This window comes from Hypoxylon trugodes, assembly GCF_022578975.1.
Source record: "Hypoxylon trugodes strain CBS 135444 unplaced genomic scaffold F4822scaffold_5, whole genome shotgun sequence".
Lineage (NCBI taxonomy): Eukaryota > Fungi > Ascomycota > Sordariomycetes > Xylariales > Hypoxylaceae > Hypoxylon > Hypoxylon trugodes.
Genome location: NW_026250020.1, coordinates 1,371,542 through 1,389,445, shown reverse-complemented (window position 1 = coordinate 1,389,445; position 17,904 = coordinate 1,371,542). Strand labels below are relative to the sequence as shown.

The 17,904-nt window shown below is 46.4% G+C and overlaps 7 protein-coding genes across 7 annotated transcripts; 4 read left to right on the top strand and 3 right to left on the bottom strand.

The window, feature by feature from the left end:
- Positions 1-541: 541 nt before the first annotated feature.
- Positions 542-1,462, top strand: F4822DRAFT_429186 (Alpha/beta hydrolase fold-1; the record flags this gene model as incomplete). The annotated part of the gene is made up of 2 exons (XM_051461048.1): positions 542-1,033; positions 1,106-1,462. 2 exons carry the CDS (start codon positions 542-544, stop codon positions 1,460-1,462), a joined length of 849 nt encoding a protein of 282 aa, XP_051314341.1.
- A 165-nt stretch (positions 1,463-1,627) lies between these two features.
- On the top strand, positions 1,628-3,168 carry F4822DRAFT_250254 (uncharacterized protein). Its single transcript, XM_051454421.1, has one exon. It carries the CDS (start codon positions 1,932-1,934, stop codon positions 3,081-3,083), a length of 1,152 nt encoding a protein of 383 aa, XP_051314340.1. The 5' UTR covers positions 1,628-1,931; the 3' UTR covers positions 3,084-3,168.
- Positions 3,169-3,446: 278 nt separating this feature from the next.
- On the top strand, positions 3,447-4,837 carry F4822DRAFT_443482 (S-adenosyl-L-methionine-dependent methyltransferase; the record flags this gene model as incomplete). The annotated part of the gene is made up of 3 exons (XM_051463119.1): positions 3,447-3,600; positions 3,662-4,198; positions 4,254-4,837. 3 exons carry the CDS (start codon positions 3,447-3,449, stop codon positions 4,385-4,387), a joined length of 825 nt encoding a protein of 274 aa, XP_051314339.1. The 3' UTR covers positions 4,388-4,837.
- F4822DRAFT_429183 (uncharacterized protein) lies at positions 4,514-5,637 on the bottom strand (the record flags this gene model as incomplete). Its single annotated transcript, XM_051461047.1, has 4 exons — positions 4,514-4,869; positions 4,964-4,976; positions 5,026-5,153; positions 5,217-5,637. 4 exons carry the CDS (start codon positions 5,635-5,637, stop codon positions 4,514-4,516), a joined length of 918 nt encoding a protein of 305 aa, XP_051314338.1.
- Positions 5,638-5,699: 62 nt separating this feature from the next.
- On the bottom strand, positions 5,700-8,187 carry F4822DRAFT_250242 (SET domain-containing protein). Its single transcript, XM_051454420.1, has one exon. It carries the CDS (start codon positions 8,005-8,007, stop codon positions 6,037-6,039), a length of 1,971 nt encoding a protein of 656 aa, XP_051314337.1. The 5' UTR covers positions 8,008-8,187; the 3' UTR covers positions 5,700-6,036.
- A 724-nt stretch (positions 8,188-8,911) lies between these two features.
- F4822DRAFT_250212 (uncharacterized protein) lies at positions 8,912-11,081 on the top strand. The gene is made up of 2 exons (XM_051454418.1): positions 8,912-10,248; positions 10,312-11,081. Exons 1-2 carry the CDS (start codon positions 9,150-9,152, stop codon positions 10,728-10,730), a joined length of 1,518 nt encoding a protein of 505 aa, XP_051314336.1. The 5' UTR covers positions 8,912-9,149; the 3' UTR covers positions 10,731-11,081.
- On the bottom strand, positions 11,042-13,850 carry F4822DRAFT_250233 (ERCC4 domain-containing protein). The gene has a single exon (XM_051454419.1). It carries the CDS (start codon positions 13,551-13,553, stop codon positions 11,433-11,435), a length of 2,121 nt encoding a protein of 706 aa, XP_051314335.1. The 5' UTR covers positions 13,554-13,850; the 3' UTR covers positions 11,042-11,432.
- Positions 13,851-17,904: the final 4,054 nt, after the last annotated feature.

The window sequence follows — 17,904 nt, the reverse complement described above, 5'->3', positions numbered from 1 at the left end:
GTAGCGTGTGCGGGGTACTGGAATTTAAAACAGCCCACTGAACCCCACCTCTTGGACTATAAAAAACCCCATTGACGATACTTTGGCCTATAAGTTGCTATAAGCCAACGCCTTTTCCCTTGCTTTAGGCATGCCATCTCCCTTACGGACAAACCTAATGATACCTACCTACGTGTATGTAGGTAGCCCTAGCTAATAAACGATCCACTATGGCACGCTACATAGGTAGATGTATAAATGATATAAAGGAATTCTTTCCACCAGGTGCTACCAACCTCAAAAAAAAAAAAAAAAAAAAGAAAAAGAAAAAGCAAGTCATTGATTAAACTAGATTTTCGTAGGCTAGTTATTCGGGGTTTATCGTCCCATTTTCCGGTGCACAAAATCGACAAGGTTCTAATAAGTTGAAAAAGGCAAGAAAAGAACCAACAGTACCTAAGGTAAAGGGTAGAACTCACCATTTATTTCAAACAACAGAGCTTTGGTGATCCCTCTCAAGTTATCTCACTATATTACCTAGATAGTGCAAAACTCAGTCGTTATGACTCCATCTCGCGATTTGTCCGTGGTCGTTTGCCATGGTTGCTACCACACTCCAGCCCCGTACGAACCGTTCCTTGACGCCCTAAGGGCCAAGCACATACCAGCTTATTGTCCCCGACTGCCCACTTCCAACCTCGCTGAATTGAATGTTGGCGACGTCAACAATCCCGACTTCGACCGGGAACCTCCCGAGGGTGGCTACCCGCAAGGTGAACAAGATGTGGCTGCCGTTAGGAGAGTCCTAGATATATTGATCAATACTCGAGGTAGCAAGGTCATCGTTGTGGGCCATTCATACGGCGGATGGGTCGCCACAGAAGTCTCCCAGCCGGATCTACAGGCGAAAACGCGCGAGGCGAAGGGACTTAAAGGTGGCATCATCGGTATCCTTTATGCGGGCGCATTCGTTATTCCTGTTGGAGAGTCCGTTCATAGTTTCTTCCAGCCGAAAGATGGCACTTTCGTGACACCGCCGTATATGACATTCCACGTAAGTATCGGCTATGGTTATATCCAGGAGTTCAATAGCTACTGTAATACTAATCAGCATGGTTTACGATAGAAACACGGTGGTGATGGGCTCGGCACCATCGTCGAGGCCGAGAAATACCTTTTTAACGATCTTGACCCCGCTGAGGCACAGAAATGGGCGAAGGGTCTCACCGCATCGCCCGTAATGAAAACAAAAATCACCAACGATGCGTATTCAGCTTTGCCCTGCGCATATTTGGTATTAGAAGGAGACCTAACTATGCCGAAGGAATATCAAGAAGGAATGATTGCTCTCCAATCTCAAAAGACCGGAGAGTTCACGCTCTATCGTTCCCCGGCTGGTCATTCTCCTCACCTGAGTTGGACTAATGGGATGGTTGAAACCATCCAGGACTTCGCTAAGAAGATTGGAGCTCGACCAGCTTAGGAGCTCTAGATATCGATAGAAATAGAATATACTGTTCTGTATAGGCACCTTGAGGTCTGCACATGGTAAAATGGTTCACTTCCCATAAGAAAAAGACTCTGCTTGAATATTACCTAGGTATATATATCTTAGAGAGACGTTGCCAAGCATAAAAGATTTAAGGTTGCTTTCTTGACACCCTGGGCGGAAAATTGCAATGCTACCGCAACGATAATATAAACCACGCGCGAAGGAAACATCGGGAAGTAGTATACCGAGAATTCATCCTCCAACAACTTCAAGCGGTTAGACAATACCACAACCCCGGAATCCCCTCAAGCTATTCCCCATTTCCCCACAATCAAACGCTACGCTAATTAATATAGTCCGGGAATCTCGAAATGGAATATCATAAATTAAGAGGCCATTGCACCCTTTTTAGAGGGCACTGGCTATAGTCATCGGTCATGGTCGCCTTAGCACATCAAATATGCATGCTTTAAATATTCCGAGACTCCTTACGACCCTCATTATATCTATGAGCGTCGTTGCTTGGGGGTGCCAAACAGATGATGACTGTAGCCTGAACGGTATCTGCCACCAGCCCTCTGGAAAGTGCGAATGCGATCCAGGATGGAAGTTACAAGATTGCGGCCAACTTGACCTCCAACCCGCTACACGTTGGTCAGGATACAATTACACGAACTTTACTCTACCAGACTTCTACAGCACAAAAGGGGGAAACTCGTCGTGGGGCGGAAACATTATCCAAGACCGCAATGACAAGAGCCTCTTCCACCTAATCATCGATCAATTCGCCCGGGGCTGCGGGTTATCAGGTTGGCGACCATTCAGCACCGTAGTCCGCGCCGAGTCCCGTACTGGACCAGCCGGCCCGTACCACTATGCGAAAGAACTGATGGGCACATTCCATCACAATGTCAAAGTCGTATGGAGTCCCGCAGACAAAAAGTATCTCATGTACACGATCGGAATCGAGACGGAGACACCAGATACATGCAAATCATACAAATGGGCGAACAACATCTCCGTCTCCAGCGCCCCTGACATCCGGGGGCCATGGGCACCATCGCAACGCCTCTTAAACGCGACCAACCCGACTCCATGGCCATTATGGACACACGATAACCCAACGTCCGAGATAATACTCGGCGTGGAAGATAACTTCATATACCACTCCGACACCTTCAACGGACCCTATAACCTCATAAAGTCAATGCCGTGGAATACCTCAGACTACAGCGACCACTGGACCGAGGACCCTTTCTTATGGCGGGATAAGAGGGGTAATTGGCACATCCTCTGCCACTGGATGATCGATATCGCAGAGAGGCATGAAAAATATCCACGTGTGGGAGGACACTTATTCTCTCGCAGTTTGACGGGAAATTGGACGTTTAAGTTGCAGCCGGTGTATAATACGACGGTGCACTTTACGGATGGCGGGGAGACAGATTATTATCGACGGGAGCGGCCGCGCTTGTATTTCAGTGATGATGGTTCGCTTACGCCGCTGTATTTGATAAATGGGGTGCAGGAGTTTAATAGTTCGGCTAGTTACACACTGATTCAGCCCATAGGACAGGGAGCGAGGAGATATGAAAGGGAGCTGGGAGTTTAATCTAGATTTACGAACAAATATACTAATGTTTTTTTTTTTTTTTTTCGAGATATCTTCTCGCGGCGCGCTGAATAAGTGGTGGATATAAAACTTGGTTTAGGGAGTCCAGGTATTAGATCCTATATTCTTAGGGCGGGGTAGGTCCCTATAAAATAGCTATATGGCAGCCACTTGGGTTATCGCTCAGAGCCCTTGTTAGCTGCAGGAGATCGCCTACGCATACGTGTAGTGCATGAATCCACGCACGTATGAGGTCCAGATTGATCATCGTAAGCCTATAAATTCAGTTCATATCCCCTAAGCTGGATGCACTACATAACTTCGCGGTGGAAGTCTTAACAAACTCTGAAATTTTGGGCCATAATGTCGAACTACAACATAGTGTCAGTAGAGGAGGAGAACAAGCGCCTAGAACAAGGGCTTGAGCTAACCAGGGCTTACATTCCCGATGGAAAAGTGTTCTTAGCTCCTGTCGACACCAGTCGTGACGGTCTCAAAGTGCTCGACAGTGCTGCAAGTAATGGTGTGGCTTCTCGTTTTCAGTTGATGTACCACCTAAAGCTAATACGTTAGAGTAGGTTACTGGCTATCGCAATTCCAAGCTTCCCTAAAGAACCCCGATTCCGCCACGCTAATCGGCACCGATCTCCAGGACCGTTTTCCTAACCCGCCGCGTCCCGGTATTCAACTGCAAACTCAGGATATCACCAAGCCATGGCCGGAATCATGGAAATCTGATTTCGATTACGTCCACCAGTCCCTTGTACTATTCCAAGCGAGACCGAAGCTATCTGAGGTCGTTAATTCGATCGCAGAGCTCGTGAAGCCTGGCGGGTGGATTGAGCTAACGGAACCTCAACCCGATGATTCTGGAAGTGAGGGGCCGGTTTTTACTCAATTCATCAACACGATGAGGGAGCTTTGGACCCTAAAAGGAACTCCGAAGGATTACGCTAGCAACTTGGAGGGAATTATTAAAGATGCTGGCTTCGTTGATGTCAAAAGCATATTGCTGCCCGTCGGCATGGGCGCCAAATTCAAGAAGCCGGAGTTAGCGGATGCTAGTGCCGAAAACATGGTAGCTGGAGCCAAAAACATCCCTATAACTGTTAAATGTACGTCTGTCCCCTAATGATTCGTTGGAATAGCACTGATGAGTTTTTTGTTTAGTGATCCCAGGAGGGGTAAAGAGCATCCCCGCGGAGGAGCTCGAGGGTTGGACAGAGCGATTGGAAGCAGAGCTGAAATCGAAAGGCGCTATTTTCCCGTTGAGAGTGGTGTATGGTAGAAAACCAGACGCATAGGTACCTGTATCTACTTGATCTAGGGGCTTAAGGGTCACCTATCTGCCTCCTAAGCACCTAGAAATAAAGCGCTTCGTAGCATGGACAGCGGCAGCCCAACCCATCCGGGCAGCCATGCATTAGCACTTATCCTGCAGATGCCTCTGCTTGTGCCATAGCCTCCAGGGCCTCCGACGCTAAATTTCGATTGCTCTCATCCAGAATATCGCTGTCTTTCAGGGCTATCCACCTATCTTTCCAGTGCTTCCACCGCTGTATCGTAAGCATTCTCATGTCACCCCACCATAACCTCTCACCATCTATATCTTTCTCCGACATACTTTCAATCGTATCGGATGCTAGCGATCTCTGTAGTAGTTCTTGAGACGCATATATGAATAAGGGTGCAGCTGCCGAAATCTCAAGTACCTGCCTCTCGCAATCATCTGACGAGGCAATATCGAGAACTCTTACGATGCTAGGACAACATCGACGGATGAAAACTAAGTTTAAGTCAGGCTTTATGTTAGAATGGTTGTTACTGTTGCCGATAGGGCCTTCCCCCGCTGTATCTCAGGGAGGAGCGAGATATGATACAGCAGTTTACGTACTATAATTTCGTCAGCATGCAGTACTAACTCACTATAGTTGCCCTATACGCACCACCAATCTCCAATAAGTTCAGGGTCTCCAGTAGCCGTTAGTTGAGCGCTATAGGACGTTGCAGATACCCATTCCGCTCTTGCTTTCTGATTATTCGGGGAACTCAAGAATTCGACTTCGTACACTGGAAACACCAATACTTAATATCCAAGTGCCTAGGCAGTCTTAGTAATTTATCTCAACATACTATTTATCGAATCTGCCCAGTCATTCGCCCAATGAGGCAGCTTCTCCCAGGCTTCACCATCCTCTAAGTCGATACCCCAACCTACACCCTCTCCTTCCTTGGGAACAACTAGAGGCCCTAGCTTTCGAATCTCACTCAAAAGCTGTATGATAAGGGGCTGTGCAGATGGAATAGCCACTGACGTCTTATTGATGAATGACCATAGCGTGCGCATACGACTATCCATGGAAAATGGCGTTGTCGCTTTAGCTGTTCTGCTAGTGAGCATCTGGGCGGCTTCACCGACAGGCAAACTTCCTAATGCGAAAGCTTGCGTCGTTTCGACCTCATGTTGTATAGGGAAACTTCGCTCTATATCCTCTTCAGTTGTCTCGATACTGGAAAAATAATTTTCGACTTGCGGGTCAATGGTGGCAGCCATGTCGTGCATAATAATATCGCGAAGAGACGAGCCCTATCCTATGTACCTAGGTAGACACCTGTAGGTATGTGTAGGTGGCCGAAAACCTACCACTTCTGTCAATAATAAGTAATTACCTAGGTAGGGAACAAGTTGGCTGAGGTGGGGATGTAATGACGCAGTGTTGGTTGTTGTTAGTAAATAGAGGGTACCTATGCGGCCAACGGCAACCCCCCAAGCACTTATACATGTAGGTACTGCAGGACTGAAAGGAGAAGGATCGCCAACTCTGACGTTTACCAAATCCCTAGTGAAAGCTCTAAGAACGGGGATAGTAAACAGTTAAGGAAAATATACGAAAGTAACGACTCTTTCTTCATGATCAACTATCCCTATTTTATTACTATTGTGGCCTTTTATTTATTTTTTGCTCTTTTGGTTCGCTAAAGCGAGCCACTCCTGGATTCTCTGTGCTGCCATACGAGGTAGACCCTTATATTTCTCCTCATCGTACGTATTTTCAATGTCCCGCACAAGACGCTTCGCCTTTGAAATGGTGAGTCTCTTCGCATTCGACCAGTTTTCAGTTCCTACGAATTCCTCTGCATCATTTGCTAGGTCTCGTCGCTTTTTCCGCAATACAGGATCGTCAGTCTTTTCCACAGTACAAAGTGCGCAGTCGCATTCAAAGCCCCAAGTGTTCATCAGCGCTGCCTGCCTAGCATCATAGTCGCTAGATTCGTCGTAACTATGGAAAATCTCTTCGCTGGGGGTTATGGGTCGAATGGCACGTAGTACCATTAGATCACCGATGTATTCCTTTTTCGCATTGGCAATGCACGAGTGATTTATATAAGCCGCATGAACCCAGAGACCAGTGCTAGCGTTGCTTAAGCCCTCTTCCCCGTATTGGTTACCTGGACCAAAGGCATTCCGGGACATAATATCATGTACTCGAAATGTATCAACAACCGGACCATCTTCAGTCCTTGTCACATTGTTGCCTTCCCCTTGGTAGTCGCCGAATAGGTCCATAACTTTTTCGGTCTGGGAAGGGTTGTTGAGAAGCTTTTGCACGATCGCTTTGTTTAGACCAACGGGTGATACTCTGATTCTATCATCCCGTATGTCGTAAGTCATCGCCGTCAGCGCCTCTTTTTCATGACCCCAGACTACGCAGAAAGCTTTTTCGCACATGACTATCTCCCCAATAGGAATATCGCGGGTTGCAACCAGGCCACGCCCTCGCCCAGGTATCTCTTTAACTTTTGTGTTTCTGATAAAACTTGCAGCATCAACACGCGGGCGAGATCTAGATAGACCAGTCCTAATCTTTTTGAAGTTATACTCCCCAGTCTCTTGCTCACGAAGGCGCACCTCAATATTTCGTAAGTAGGCAATCGCGGTTTTGTTATCGGGCGTAAGTTTTAATTGCTGCTCGAATAAACTCTTTGCTTCTTGGTATTGCCCAAGATTGTATGCTGCAGAGCCAGCGCGGAAATAGGCTTTGCTATCGAGTTCTTTTGATTGCTGATCTTCCCTGCTAGTAAGCGATGATTTCGCATCGCTCTTGGCCTCATCTAGTTGACTTAGGAGGAGGTTGACATGAGCTCGATTGCGAGCAAGATCTCGTGCCAAGTCAGGGTTGGATTTAGTGACAATATCTTGTATAGCAAGCTTGAGGCCTTTAGTGTATTCTGCATGGGCTAAAGGTAGGTTCTGTTTTTCAAGTGCAGCATTTCCCTTATCTTTGCACTTCCTCGCTGCTTTTTCTACCACTTCCGCATCATGAATTTGGTTGTTAGAAGCCTCGTCCCGAATGATTAAATCCGAAGGATGGTCAATTCGGATGGTTGCTTCACCCTGATCGGTAAGAGTGAAGTGTGGTTCTTTTATTATGAAATGCGATGTAGATTCCAGGACATCCTTCCCGTGTCTCAATTTGTGTAAGTATATCTCTAAACGTTCCGTCTCCTCCTCTTCATCTTGCACCATTGCCCATGACCTAGCTAAAAGGGTGACCACTGGACTTATACGTTTGATAGTGAGGTAATGGCCGCGATGGTGGGTATTCATTTTAAGATCGGTGAGCTTTATGGGTTGTAGGCCTTGGAGCGGGACGATACATGGCGGATATGGCTGTCCTACAGGGAGGACGGGGAATGATCCTCCTTGACCCTTCGTTTGGGCCAAGTCCGCATCGGGAGCGCCCATGTCTACCATAAGGGAGGCGCCGGTTGCCTGTTGTTTTGCACCTGTTAAGTCCTTTGGTTCCCGCGCGTTACCTGTAAGTTCGGAACATTTTTTTGATCTGTTTTTGACCATATTCCGGATACGCTCGGCTTCTTGCTCGGTCATGAAGACAGTATTCCCGTCTGGTTGAGAAGCCATTGTGAAGAATCTTTACGGCGCCCGGAATATCTTGTATGAATCGCCCTAAGGCGCCGTTGATTTTTGTCACCGATGATAACCTTAGTCAAGCAGTTATATACCACCCGTTGCACAGTTGTATTATTGACTTTGAGAGTTTATTTTCTTAGAATGAATTTCTCTCATTTGAATGTGTACCTGATATTAACCCCACTTGGAGGGGCATTCGCGATAGAAAAAAATAATGATATCGATAGGGCAGAAAGCTAGGTACTGTTAGGTAAGCTGCAAACCCCATTTTCCCCTTACCCACAGGCCCTGATTAAAGCCAATTCAGGGCTAGGGCGACCACCTAAAGCGTCTAATGTCAGCGACTTGGACCAATCAAAATGGAATAAAAATCTACCCCTCAACCGAAATCTCAGGCGCTATTTTAGACATTTACCCACTCTGAAAGTTTGAAGGTCTTCATAACGATGAACAACTCATCACTGCAACTTTACTTTTCCTACTTCATAAATGATGACTTCAATTATGAGAAGTCGCATTTAAGTAGGCCATATTTCCTAACGAGCTATGACACATGCAGAGCAAAATTGATAGATTCGTTTGCGATTCATTATCGCAGTAACCTCTTTTCTGCGCCCTTCCCGACAGCTCGGAGTAGATTTCATCTAGTCGATTAAGCACAGACTTTGAGGATCTAACTGCAAGAAAAAAAAGCCACCACCAATGCATAGGTAAGTCAAGGAGAGCCGTACCAAGATAGGGGGTTCTTCAGATGGATCATTTCCGCTTCTTTTCATTATTAATTAGACAGAGCGGCTACGTGTAATTTCTATTTCAGTCAAACCCGCAGGACTGCATGGTTTAAAAGTGGTCCATGCGTTTGGCGGTAAGAGATGCCCAACCTTGGAACTTGTTGCATAGAATTATTTACCTGAACTCTTGCTGCTTCATCCACCATTCACAATCATAACGTTCTTTCTGGGTACTACTTTGCAGATTCTGTGAAACTCTTCTTATTCTATTGGTTCAACATCATGCTTAACTAGATCTACTAATTCTCGAAAACGGGATATCTCTTTTGTTCAAGATCCAATGAAGGCGGGCCTTCTACATTACACGCGAGCCAGACACTGCGACTCGAGCAGCTATCGACAATGGTTTCGCAACCTAACCTGTTCGGACTACCTCATGATAGACTGAAAAACTCATCCCCTCAACCAAAAAGTCAGCTTGCTTCAGACTTTGGAGCTCTACTAGCTCAACCAACAACCTTCGGAAATAGCAATGGCTTTTCAAACTCCAGTACCCGACTAGGCCAAACACGAGAAGCTCTGTCCGGAACTCCCGTCTCGCACACTCCCAATGGATTTAGAAGCTCTACTACTAAGACGGGTCAGCCTATCTTCACGCCGTTTACAAGTTCGCCTGGCCGGCCAACCCATGGACATACGAAATCGCTCACTTCTAGAAGGTCTGCCTTCTTAGCTAGTCCTACACCACTTTCGCGATCACGATCAAATCTGTCTCATGTAGGCAGTCCTGAAGCTTCTACTACAGAGTCTAGTCCTACACGGGTTGCTCAATCACCCCGGTCACCAACGAAATTTTCTGGGACGTCTTCTCCGATCAGTCACACGCCGGTGTCACAGCCATCGTCAAACACTGAGCGAGGGACAAATGCTCAGCTTTCTAAATCCTTCATCGACCCAAATGGCGATTTGTGTCTCAGAGTAGGAGGCTTATTTGCGGAAGATTTTATTGTTTGTTCCAAGACCATGGCCAGGTCATCGCCATTTTGGCAGAAAATGCTGTATGGAGAATTCGCCGAAGGGAAAAAGGCGCAGTCTCAGGACACGGAAACCGAATGGATTGTGAAACTTCCCGAAGACAACCCTGCTGCGATGAGAATAATTCTCAATATCATCCATTGTCGGTTCGACCAAGTTTCTGGTTATGAAGACTTTGTCTACACCGCTCACCTTTACAATCTTTGTATCCTGACCGACAAATTTGATATGACCCACATACTACGACCCTGGGCGAGGGGCTGGTCGCGCTCCACACATTCCCAAAGCGACAAACTCGGTCAATCTCTGCGAAGCAAATTCTGCCACGAACGGCTATGGGTAGCATGGGAGCTTGGCGACCAAGCTACTTTTGAGGCGATGGCCCAGGCTTTACTCCTGAATTCGTCGTCTTCAACGGGAAACAATTTGCGTTACATCGGGGCTCTGGAGCCGCCTGAAATATACGGTAAGTCTAATTGTACACCGTTACTCTGTTTCAACGTACGTAACTAATAAAATGAAATCATAGAAAGCATAGAACGAGTCCGCCTAGATACTATCAAGATTTTCCTTCAACCTTTCAATGACTTGGTATCAAGTCTAGTCGGCGGCGATGCATTATTCTGTAAAATGAATAGCTGGCATTCGCAAAATAATTGTCTAGCTCTGATGCTTGGCAAAGCTATCCAATTGCTGAATCGCAATGGACTTTGGCCTGTACCCGATCCTGCGACTGTTCAGGAGAGTTTGGCGGAATTCGCAATGAGGCTTCAGGGCATAGGACACGCAGAGAAACATGCGACTCCCAACGATTGCCTACACTTCCATTTGAAAGATTTAACAACCGGAATCGAAACTGCTTTAACATCCATACCTTCCCTACCTACCGAAACGCATCGACGACATCTCGAGGCCCAGGCGAGGAAATCCGGGTTCGCTCCACCATAGGATGATCGAACTAAAACGATGAAGAAACGCCGTTGGCAACATTAATGATTCACGGCTCGGGGCTACCGCGGAGGCGAATTGGGGTTGCTGGAGTTTAAAAACCTTAGCCTCCGTGTACGCATTCTGTTGTCGACCCTTGATGTGCTGCTGATTTATTTAGGTACTTTACGAAGACCATGAAAACGCTTTACGTCGTTATGTATAATGAAGAATAGATTGTTCTCGATACCGGAGGCCAGCAATCATGTCTGCCGGCCTAAAAGTTACTATAGAGCAGCCAGCGAGCTGCAGTACAAAATACCAATGATGGGTAACACAAAGTGTGCCCGATTTACATGTATATAAAAAAACCTGAGATACCTAAAATCAAAACATACCATGAACTCATCTAAGATGTACGAGCGCAATGCAAGTGATATCTGTCTCAATGCAGGAATCGCTGTGATGTGACATCCTGCTGATTTAGCCGTTATGCCACGAACTTAGCACTGCGGTGGATGCGTTTACTCGAAACATCGAAAACAATCGTTTGCTGATTCATCTGTAAAAACACCATGTACTTTCAAGCGGCGTATATCTATACAAATGCATCGTGTCACGTAAACCCAATGGTCGTTCATTACCAGAATGCGCCAAACCATCGTATGCTCAGAACTCCGTACCATTCTACCCCACTGAGCCCAGTAGCACCCTTCGATGCCCCTAAACATCCATACTCCCAGGATCCCGACTAGTAAAAATCTTATAAATCCTCTTACTAATAGCCGGACCAACAACACGATCCGTAAATGCACCATCGCGATTCGCACACTTCCTACAATCCTCCAACGCAAGCGGGCCTCGTTCCTCGAGACCGCACACTAATTCGGCTACGGTACCGTAGCGCGCGGCTATACCGTAAGCAATGGGGGCTGTGACGCGGGTCACTTCCTGTAACATCCGGACATATGTATCACGCGCATCTTCACCTGTTCGTACTTGACCTGCTTCCATACAGAACCCTGCGTCTGCGGCGGCGTCGCGCGCGCGACGGTAGGGGATTGTTGATATGTGTTGGGTGAATGCGGCGACCCATTGGGCGGTCTCGATTGCGGCGTTGGTGTGGTGGATTAGCGCGCCGTGGATTACTTGCAGGGAGAGGAGTGCGTCTTCGATTATATCTTCGTCAATATATTCCTGCTGCGCTGCGTTATTCCGACGGCGTGATTGGGATTGACTGGATGGGGCTGAGTCCGGGTTCGGATCGAGTGAGCGTACGGCGGATACGAAGCGCCGGTTAAGCGCGTTCTTATTCTTCCGTAGCCACGGCGTGAGGCCCTCGATTAGGTATATGAGGGTGTTGTTCGAGAAGGAGGTTTTCATTTTTAGGATATGTGCTTCTAGATCTTGACCCTCGGAGCCGAGGACAAGTTTTACGAAATCGGCGGCTTGGACTAGGACCATGACGTGTTCCTCGGCTTGGATGCGCATTGGGACTGGTTCCCAATGTCCGAGTCCGTCATTGTACTCGGAAGTAACCTTTCGCCGCCACTTTACTACGTCGTCGACTCGGTTGTCCTGGTATTCGAACTGAACATCCATGTCGGCGAGTAGCTTCTCGACTTGGGTTTTGATGGTGACGCTCAGGGTATTGGGTAGGTCCACTACCATCTCAGGTGCAGCTACCTTTCTGTCGGTTTTGAGCTTGTTGACTTCGGCGAGCGCCTTTTCCTTCTGTTTTTCGATTGCGCACTGTTCTTTCACCTGCTCTTTCTCAACTAGCTTACGTTTCTTTTCGGCTTCGCGAGCTTCTGCCTTTCTCCTCTTTTCCTCTTCTTTTTCTTCGTTGGTTTTCTTCGGTTCTACTGGCTTCTTGGTTGCGGCACTTTTCGTTGTCGCCTTGGATTTCTTCGGTGGCGGAGAAGGCGACAAGCTAAAGGAACCTCTAGATTGGAACCTCGAGAAATCGATATCGCCCAAGTCTGGTAGATCGTCAGAATCAAGGCCTCCAAGGGTGTTGCTTCCCGTTCGAGTTTCTGGCATTGAACTTGATATCGGATCCCAGGCTCCATTTTGTTTGGATTTTTTGGGTTGGAATTTCCTTAATAGGTTTTCATCGTCGTCCGAGAGGTCTATCACTATCGGTAATTTCGTCGCTTTTTTGCCCTTCGGAGAATCGAAAGGATCATCAAGCGTATGATACTTGGATTTGGAATGCGTAGGTGGCTTGTGACCCTCGATTTCTCGTATAGGGGAACTGTTGAAAGGATCGCTTGCTGAACCCAGTAGCGACGACTTAGTGTTTCTTGCTGGTTTCTTTGGCGAGCTCTTGAACGGATCTGAATAATCGGTTGGTCTATTCACCGCTTTACTTGGGGGGAATTGATAGGGAGAACTACTATGTTCAATTGGATCGACTATCGAATTGCACCGTTTCAATGTAGTTGGCGAAATATTTTCTCGGTTCTCGGAGACAACTGCTGCCGATACTATTCGTTTGAAACCATTATCTTGTCTCTTCTTGATACCCACTGAAGACGTGGAAATTTTGGCTTTCTTTGCGACATTCCCGTCAAGATCCCCGGTTGTGTCGAAATCATCCGACAGAAATAAGAAATCATTATGTTGTTGCGTGTAAGTGCTGTTTGTCCGCTTTGCGGTAGTGAGCGGCTTATTGGGTACCCTACTTGATAGAGCTGCCTTTGATGATGGCTTTACAGTCTCATCGAGGGCGCCGTAGTCGAGCGCCCTAGAAGGGGCTGTATGAGTTCGTGTAGACGAGAAGGTGGGTGGGGGGGGAGCAGCGGGGCTGGATGATAATAGATCTATCACTTCAGTCGGCATGTTGACATGATTCGAATGGTAATATGATGCTTTTCGTATCCAAGAATCCTTGAGACATTTGCATTTCAAGCTAGTTAGATGAAGCAAGGGGTAAGGGTTAAGACAGCAATTGTTATGAGCAGAATCACTCCTGAAAATATCGCATTTGGTGTGATGAATTGGCAAATTGGTGGCTTGTTTGAGCCGTGTCACGCGTAGTAATCAAGAAAAAGCAAAGCGCGTGTATGACGCGGTTCACGTGACACAAAGCTTACTAAAGCTCGCTTTTTCACATACTACCTTATATACTAATAAATACCTATATCCGGATGAGATTAGTAATAGCTTCGGTTGATACATCAACATTACCTGTAAATCTCAGATTTAGATTTGATCATTGAATCTGCCTTGGTATTCTGCATTTTACACATTCAGTGCCGAAAGTTGCATATACAGGAATTTCAGGAATCCAAGACAAGTTGAGACTCATGATGGATCTTTTGTCGAGGACTGAAATTCTAGATCGCTATCGATGGGACACTGACAGCCTCACTTGGTAGGACCCTAGTTGGAATTTATCCCGTCCCGTGTGTATGCTCTATATGGTACAGACGGGGAGCTCTCCGCGCTACCTGTATATATGGTTCAGCGAACTGACAAGATTGATAAGCGGATAGCGACCTGAGACAATCGCGCTTAATGCGTGAAGGCGGCGATATTGTTTGGGTGTGACTAGGAATTATGATAGAAGACGAGTGAATTAAGTGCGGCACAAGTGTTTCCACCGAACCAACAGCGCTCGACTAGATCTTCGAAGAACTACTCATCTTATGTGCTCCCTAAGGAGGTAAAGCGTATATGTACGTGTATGTAATGGATTAACTTCCGCTGCGAACTGTAGGATAAAATTGCCGACTCGCATACACGCGCGTGCGTGCATACAATTTTATGTACGCTCGGGCGAGGGAATCACTAGAAATCCAGCAGACTCGAGTCTTGGCTGCTCAACATCACTGCAGAATGCAATCTCTACAAGCATGCGCGAAGGGTACTACGAAACAAATAGCCAATGATATCGCGTACTGACATAGAAACCTGGGAAACAAAATTGGGTATGTTATCTAGTTGCGGCAATGTCGGCGTAACCTATCCACGCCGTCCAGGCTGTCTGCGTACGCTCAGACATTTTAGCTGCACGTAGCCAGGTAGCCTGGTTTTCTTACCATGGGTACCTAGGTGTTGAGGGGATCAGATCATGATCAACGACGCCTGAATGCACGCACGACCGGAGATTTCATAAGAGCTGCATCCACTATGTAAAATCTAGTCAAATCGTTCTTGAATAACAGAGGAAGGGTTCTAGGAAAATAGGCCGCGCCATTACCCGCGAAGTCGAGACTCAAAAGAAGCCGAGAACGTTAAGCTTGTTTTCTTTTTGACGAGGTAAACAGGAATTCCTATAGGTCTACAGTAAGCAATGGATATATTCCTCTGTATCAGAAATCGACATATTCACGAGATTCGATTAAAATGGTGAGGGGCGGAAGCTCTTCACTGGTTGTAAGTTGGAAGGATTTGTAAGTAGGAATAACTTGTAGAAAGACGCAACATCTAATTCAGACGACGCGGTCGAAATCTGGGTGGATTTTCTCAGTTAAACAAACCTGCATCCATGGTTGAATTATTGAAACATTCCTCATTACCTGGGTATGCAATCCGTCGCTGCATCGTTTTTCGAAGTCAAAACACATGGTCAATAAAATATTACGACACTTACATATGTACCTTCTCATTGTAGTATCCTCATTGTGGATTGTAAGGTTCAGCGTAACTGAACTGTCTTGGCAGGTCATGGTTCGCAGTCTTCTCGCTTGATGTCTTCCTGGTAGTGTATTCGTATACGATGCTACCATCAGGGAAGTCATTTCGTGGATTGGGAATAAGCTTCCCTGTTACATCTGAGCGGTCTGGACAGAGCAAGCGTAGCCTAAACATACTACGTGAAAGGATATATGGGATGAACTTAGGGATTTGATGAGGTAGACTTCATTGCATATGTGCCCAGCTGCCTCGGCAGGTATACTCGGTGTCGCCTTGTTCGTTTCAACTTTGAGGCTTACTAGGCGGTAGATCGTAGGATTTATATAATCGTACGTATCTAATTTAGTGGAGTGGTTTACGTACAGTACATGTACCTACCTTGGATGCACTATCGCGAGTAATTCAAATTGGGAACTGCTTACAATTGCTCACGCTGCCTGCCTGGCTGCGTAAGAGGCACGCCGGCATTTGAGAGTTGCTGGGGTAGAATGGTGTAACATCAAGCGGCCCCGCCGTTTAACCTTGAGGCTGTACTGCTATATGTTGATGATGATACATACTACGTAAGTTGGCATAAAGTATGATAGCTTCTGAATAAGAGATCCTAAGAAGTTTCGACCAATGGCCTGGGTATATGAGGATGCGAGTGGGTTAGGTATTAGATATCAGCACATTGACCATAAGTCAGAGAGTAGATATGTTGCTCACTGAATGAGGTACCTATAGCAGTCAGCCACCTATTGGTTAGACCTCTAGTGTAGACGGCATCTCCCGACCTTCCTCGAGGGGAACAAATAGAATTGTCTGGCCGCCTAGGTGTTCCCAGCCGTCGGGTCGAGCTTTGACTGCTTGTGACAATACCATTGGGTACTTATTGTTATATCTTAAATGAATACGCGCTTTATCGCCCTCAAACCGCGGGACTACTAGTCTACCGCCGAGTGGTGGATGAGAAGGCGCTAGGACTTTCTTCTTCGTCTCGTGTGAAAGGGGGCGAGACAAGCACTGAAGCGCTTGGAGCTAGTCATTTAAGATCAAAGGATCGTCGGCGACGATGTTCCGAGAAGAAATCTGAAACGAGAATATTGACATCTAGATCATGGATTTTGTACTCAGTACCTTGGTATATGATGCGAATTTCACGTGATTCCCACGCGAGATAGGATTCGTGAACGACTGTAAGTAGGTCGCGTTGAAGAGACGTAGGTAGAAAAAACATGTCTCTTATCAAGAAGAGTGCCGTCATAAACAAGGGTGTAGGATACGTAAGTACGTGCATTGCCGCTGTCACAATACACATACGGACTCGAACGTTGTTATTTGATCCGAGGTTCAATCCTTTTTCCTCCCTTAATTGCTGTTGAAGACAATTGCGAACCTGTAATTCGGGGAGCACGGAAATTCTGGGAGCCTCTTCGGATGCCTGGACAATACAATAGGTACCTGATTCTTATTTTATCTTAGTGCTTATAGCGGTAGATCTGAGTACCTAGGTACCTGAGTTATGTTAGGGTGACCAATAGTAGCAAATATAGCTGCGGTGATCCATGATAGTGGGCTCATTGTTCGCGATCCAGATGATGATCTTCGTGGTTGTCAACTAAATGAACATAGCGTTCCCGTGGGGGGGTTTGAACGGAGAGGACTCCAATCCAGGCCGTATTTGACTTAACAACTTATTATTCCTCGATCGCGTAGTAATCGTGATGTAGCAGGATTCGACGAAACAGCCTTTTAAGCTCCTGTCGACGTTATATGAATTCTCTTACACAGCTACTTGGATAAGGAACATTTTGTGATGTTTCTTCCCACGGGTTGCTCCGTGTGGGACTGGGGATAGAAGCTTAGCACTATCACCTTTCGGAAAAGTACCCGGTGGCCCTTGACGCTGCTCTTTGGTTTATGTAAAGTAAGTTGGAAGATCGTTATGGTTGGATGGCGTTGAAATTGACGATGCACGTGTGGCATTTGTACCTGCAGCTGAATTTCCCCTTTGGCCAACTCTCTTTTTTTTCTTATGGTGTTTACCCCTGGACTAGGAAAAAAAGGAAGCCGTCGCAACGCCGTCGTTCCCCTAAAATCAACGTCCGAAATTCAAATGGACGAATTCGGCCAACTTGACCCGCTCCTGTCTGGTGCATTAGCGCTAGAACATCCAATCCGTTGGAGCCAAGATTTGTCTTCCGGTCGCCTGTCAGTCATCTTGGATTTATGGGTGGACTTTGTCCCTTTATGTCCTTTATGTTGCCTATCGTTTGTAATCTCTCCACTGCCCCCCCTTGATCTGATCAGGAGCACTTGCTTTTGCATTGCATCAGCAACCTGCAAGCACTATGTTGGTAATTGTCCTGTAAATGACAATTCCTGATTGGATATGTATATGTATACCTACTAAATGTCTAGTAAGAAAATTAGCACTTTTGTAGGCAAAGAGTACCTAAAGGGCATCTCAATTTAAGAGGCTTTATTAAGGTGTCATTGTGCAGTAAGAGAAAAAGAATGAAGAAAAAATTGATTGAGTACCTAGGTTAGTACCAATAAATGTCGCATG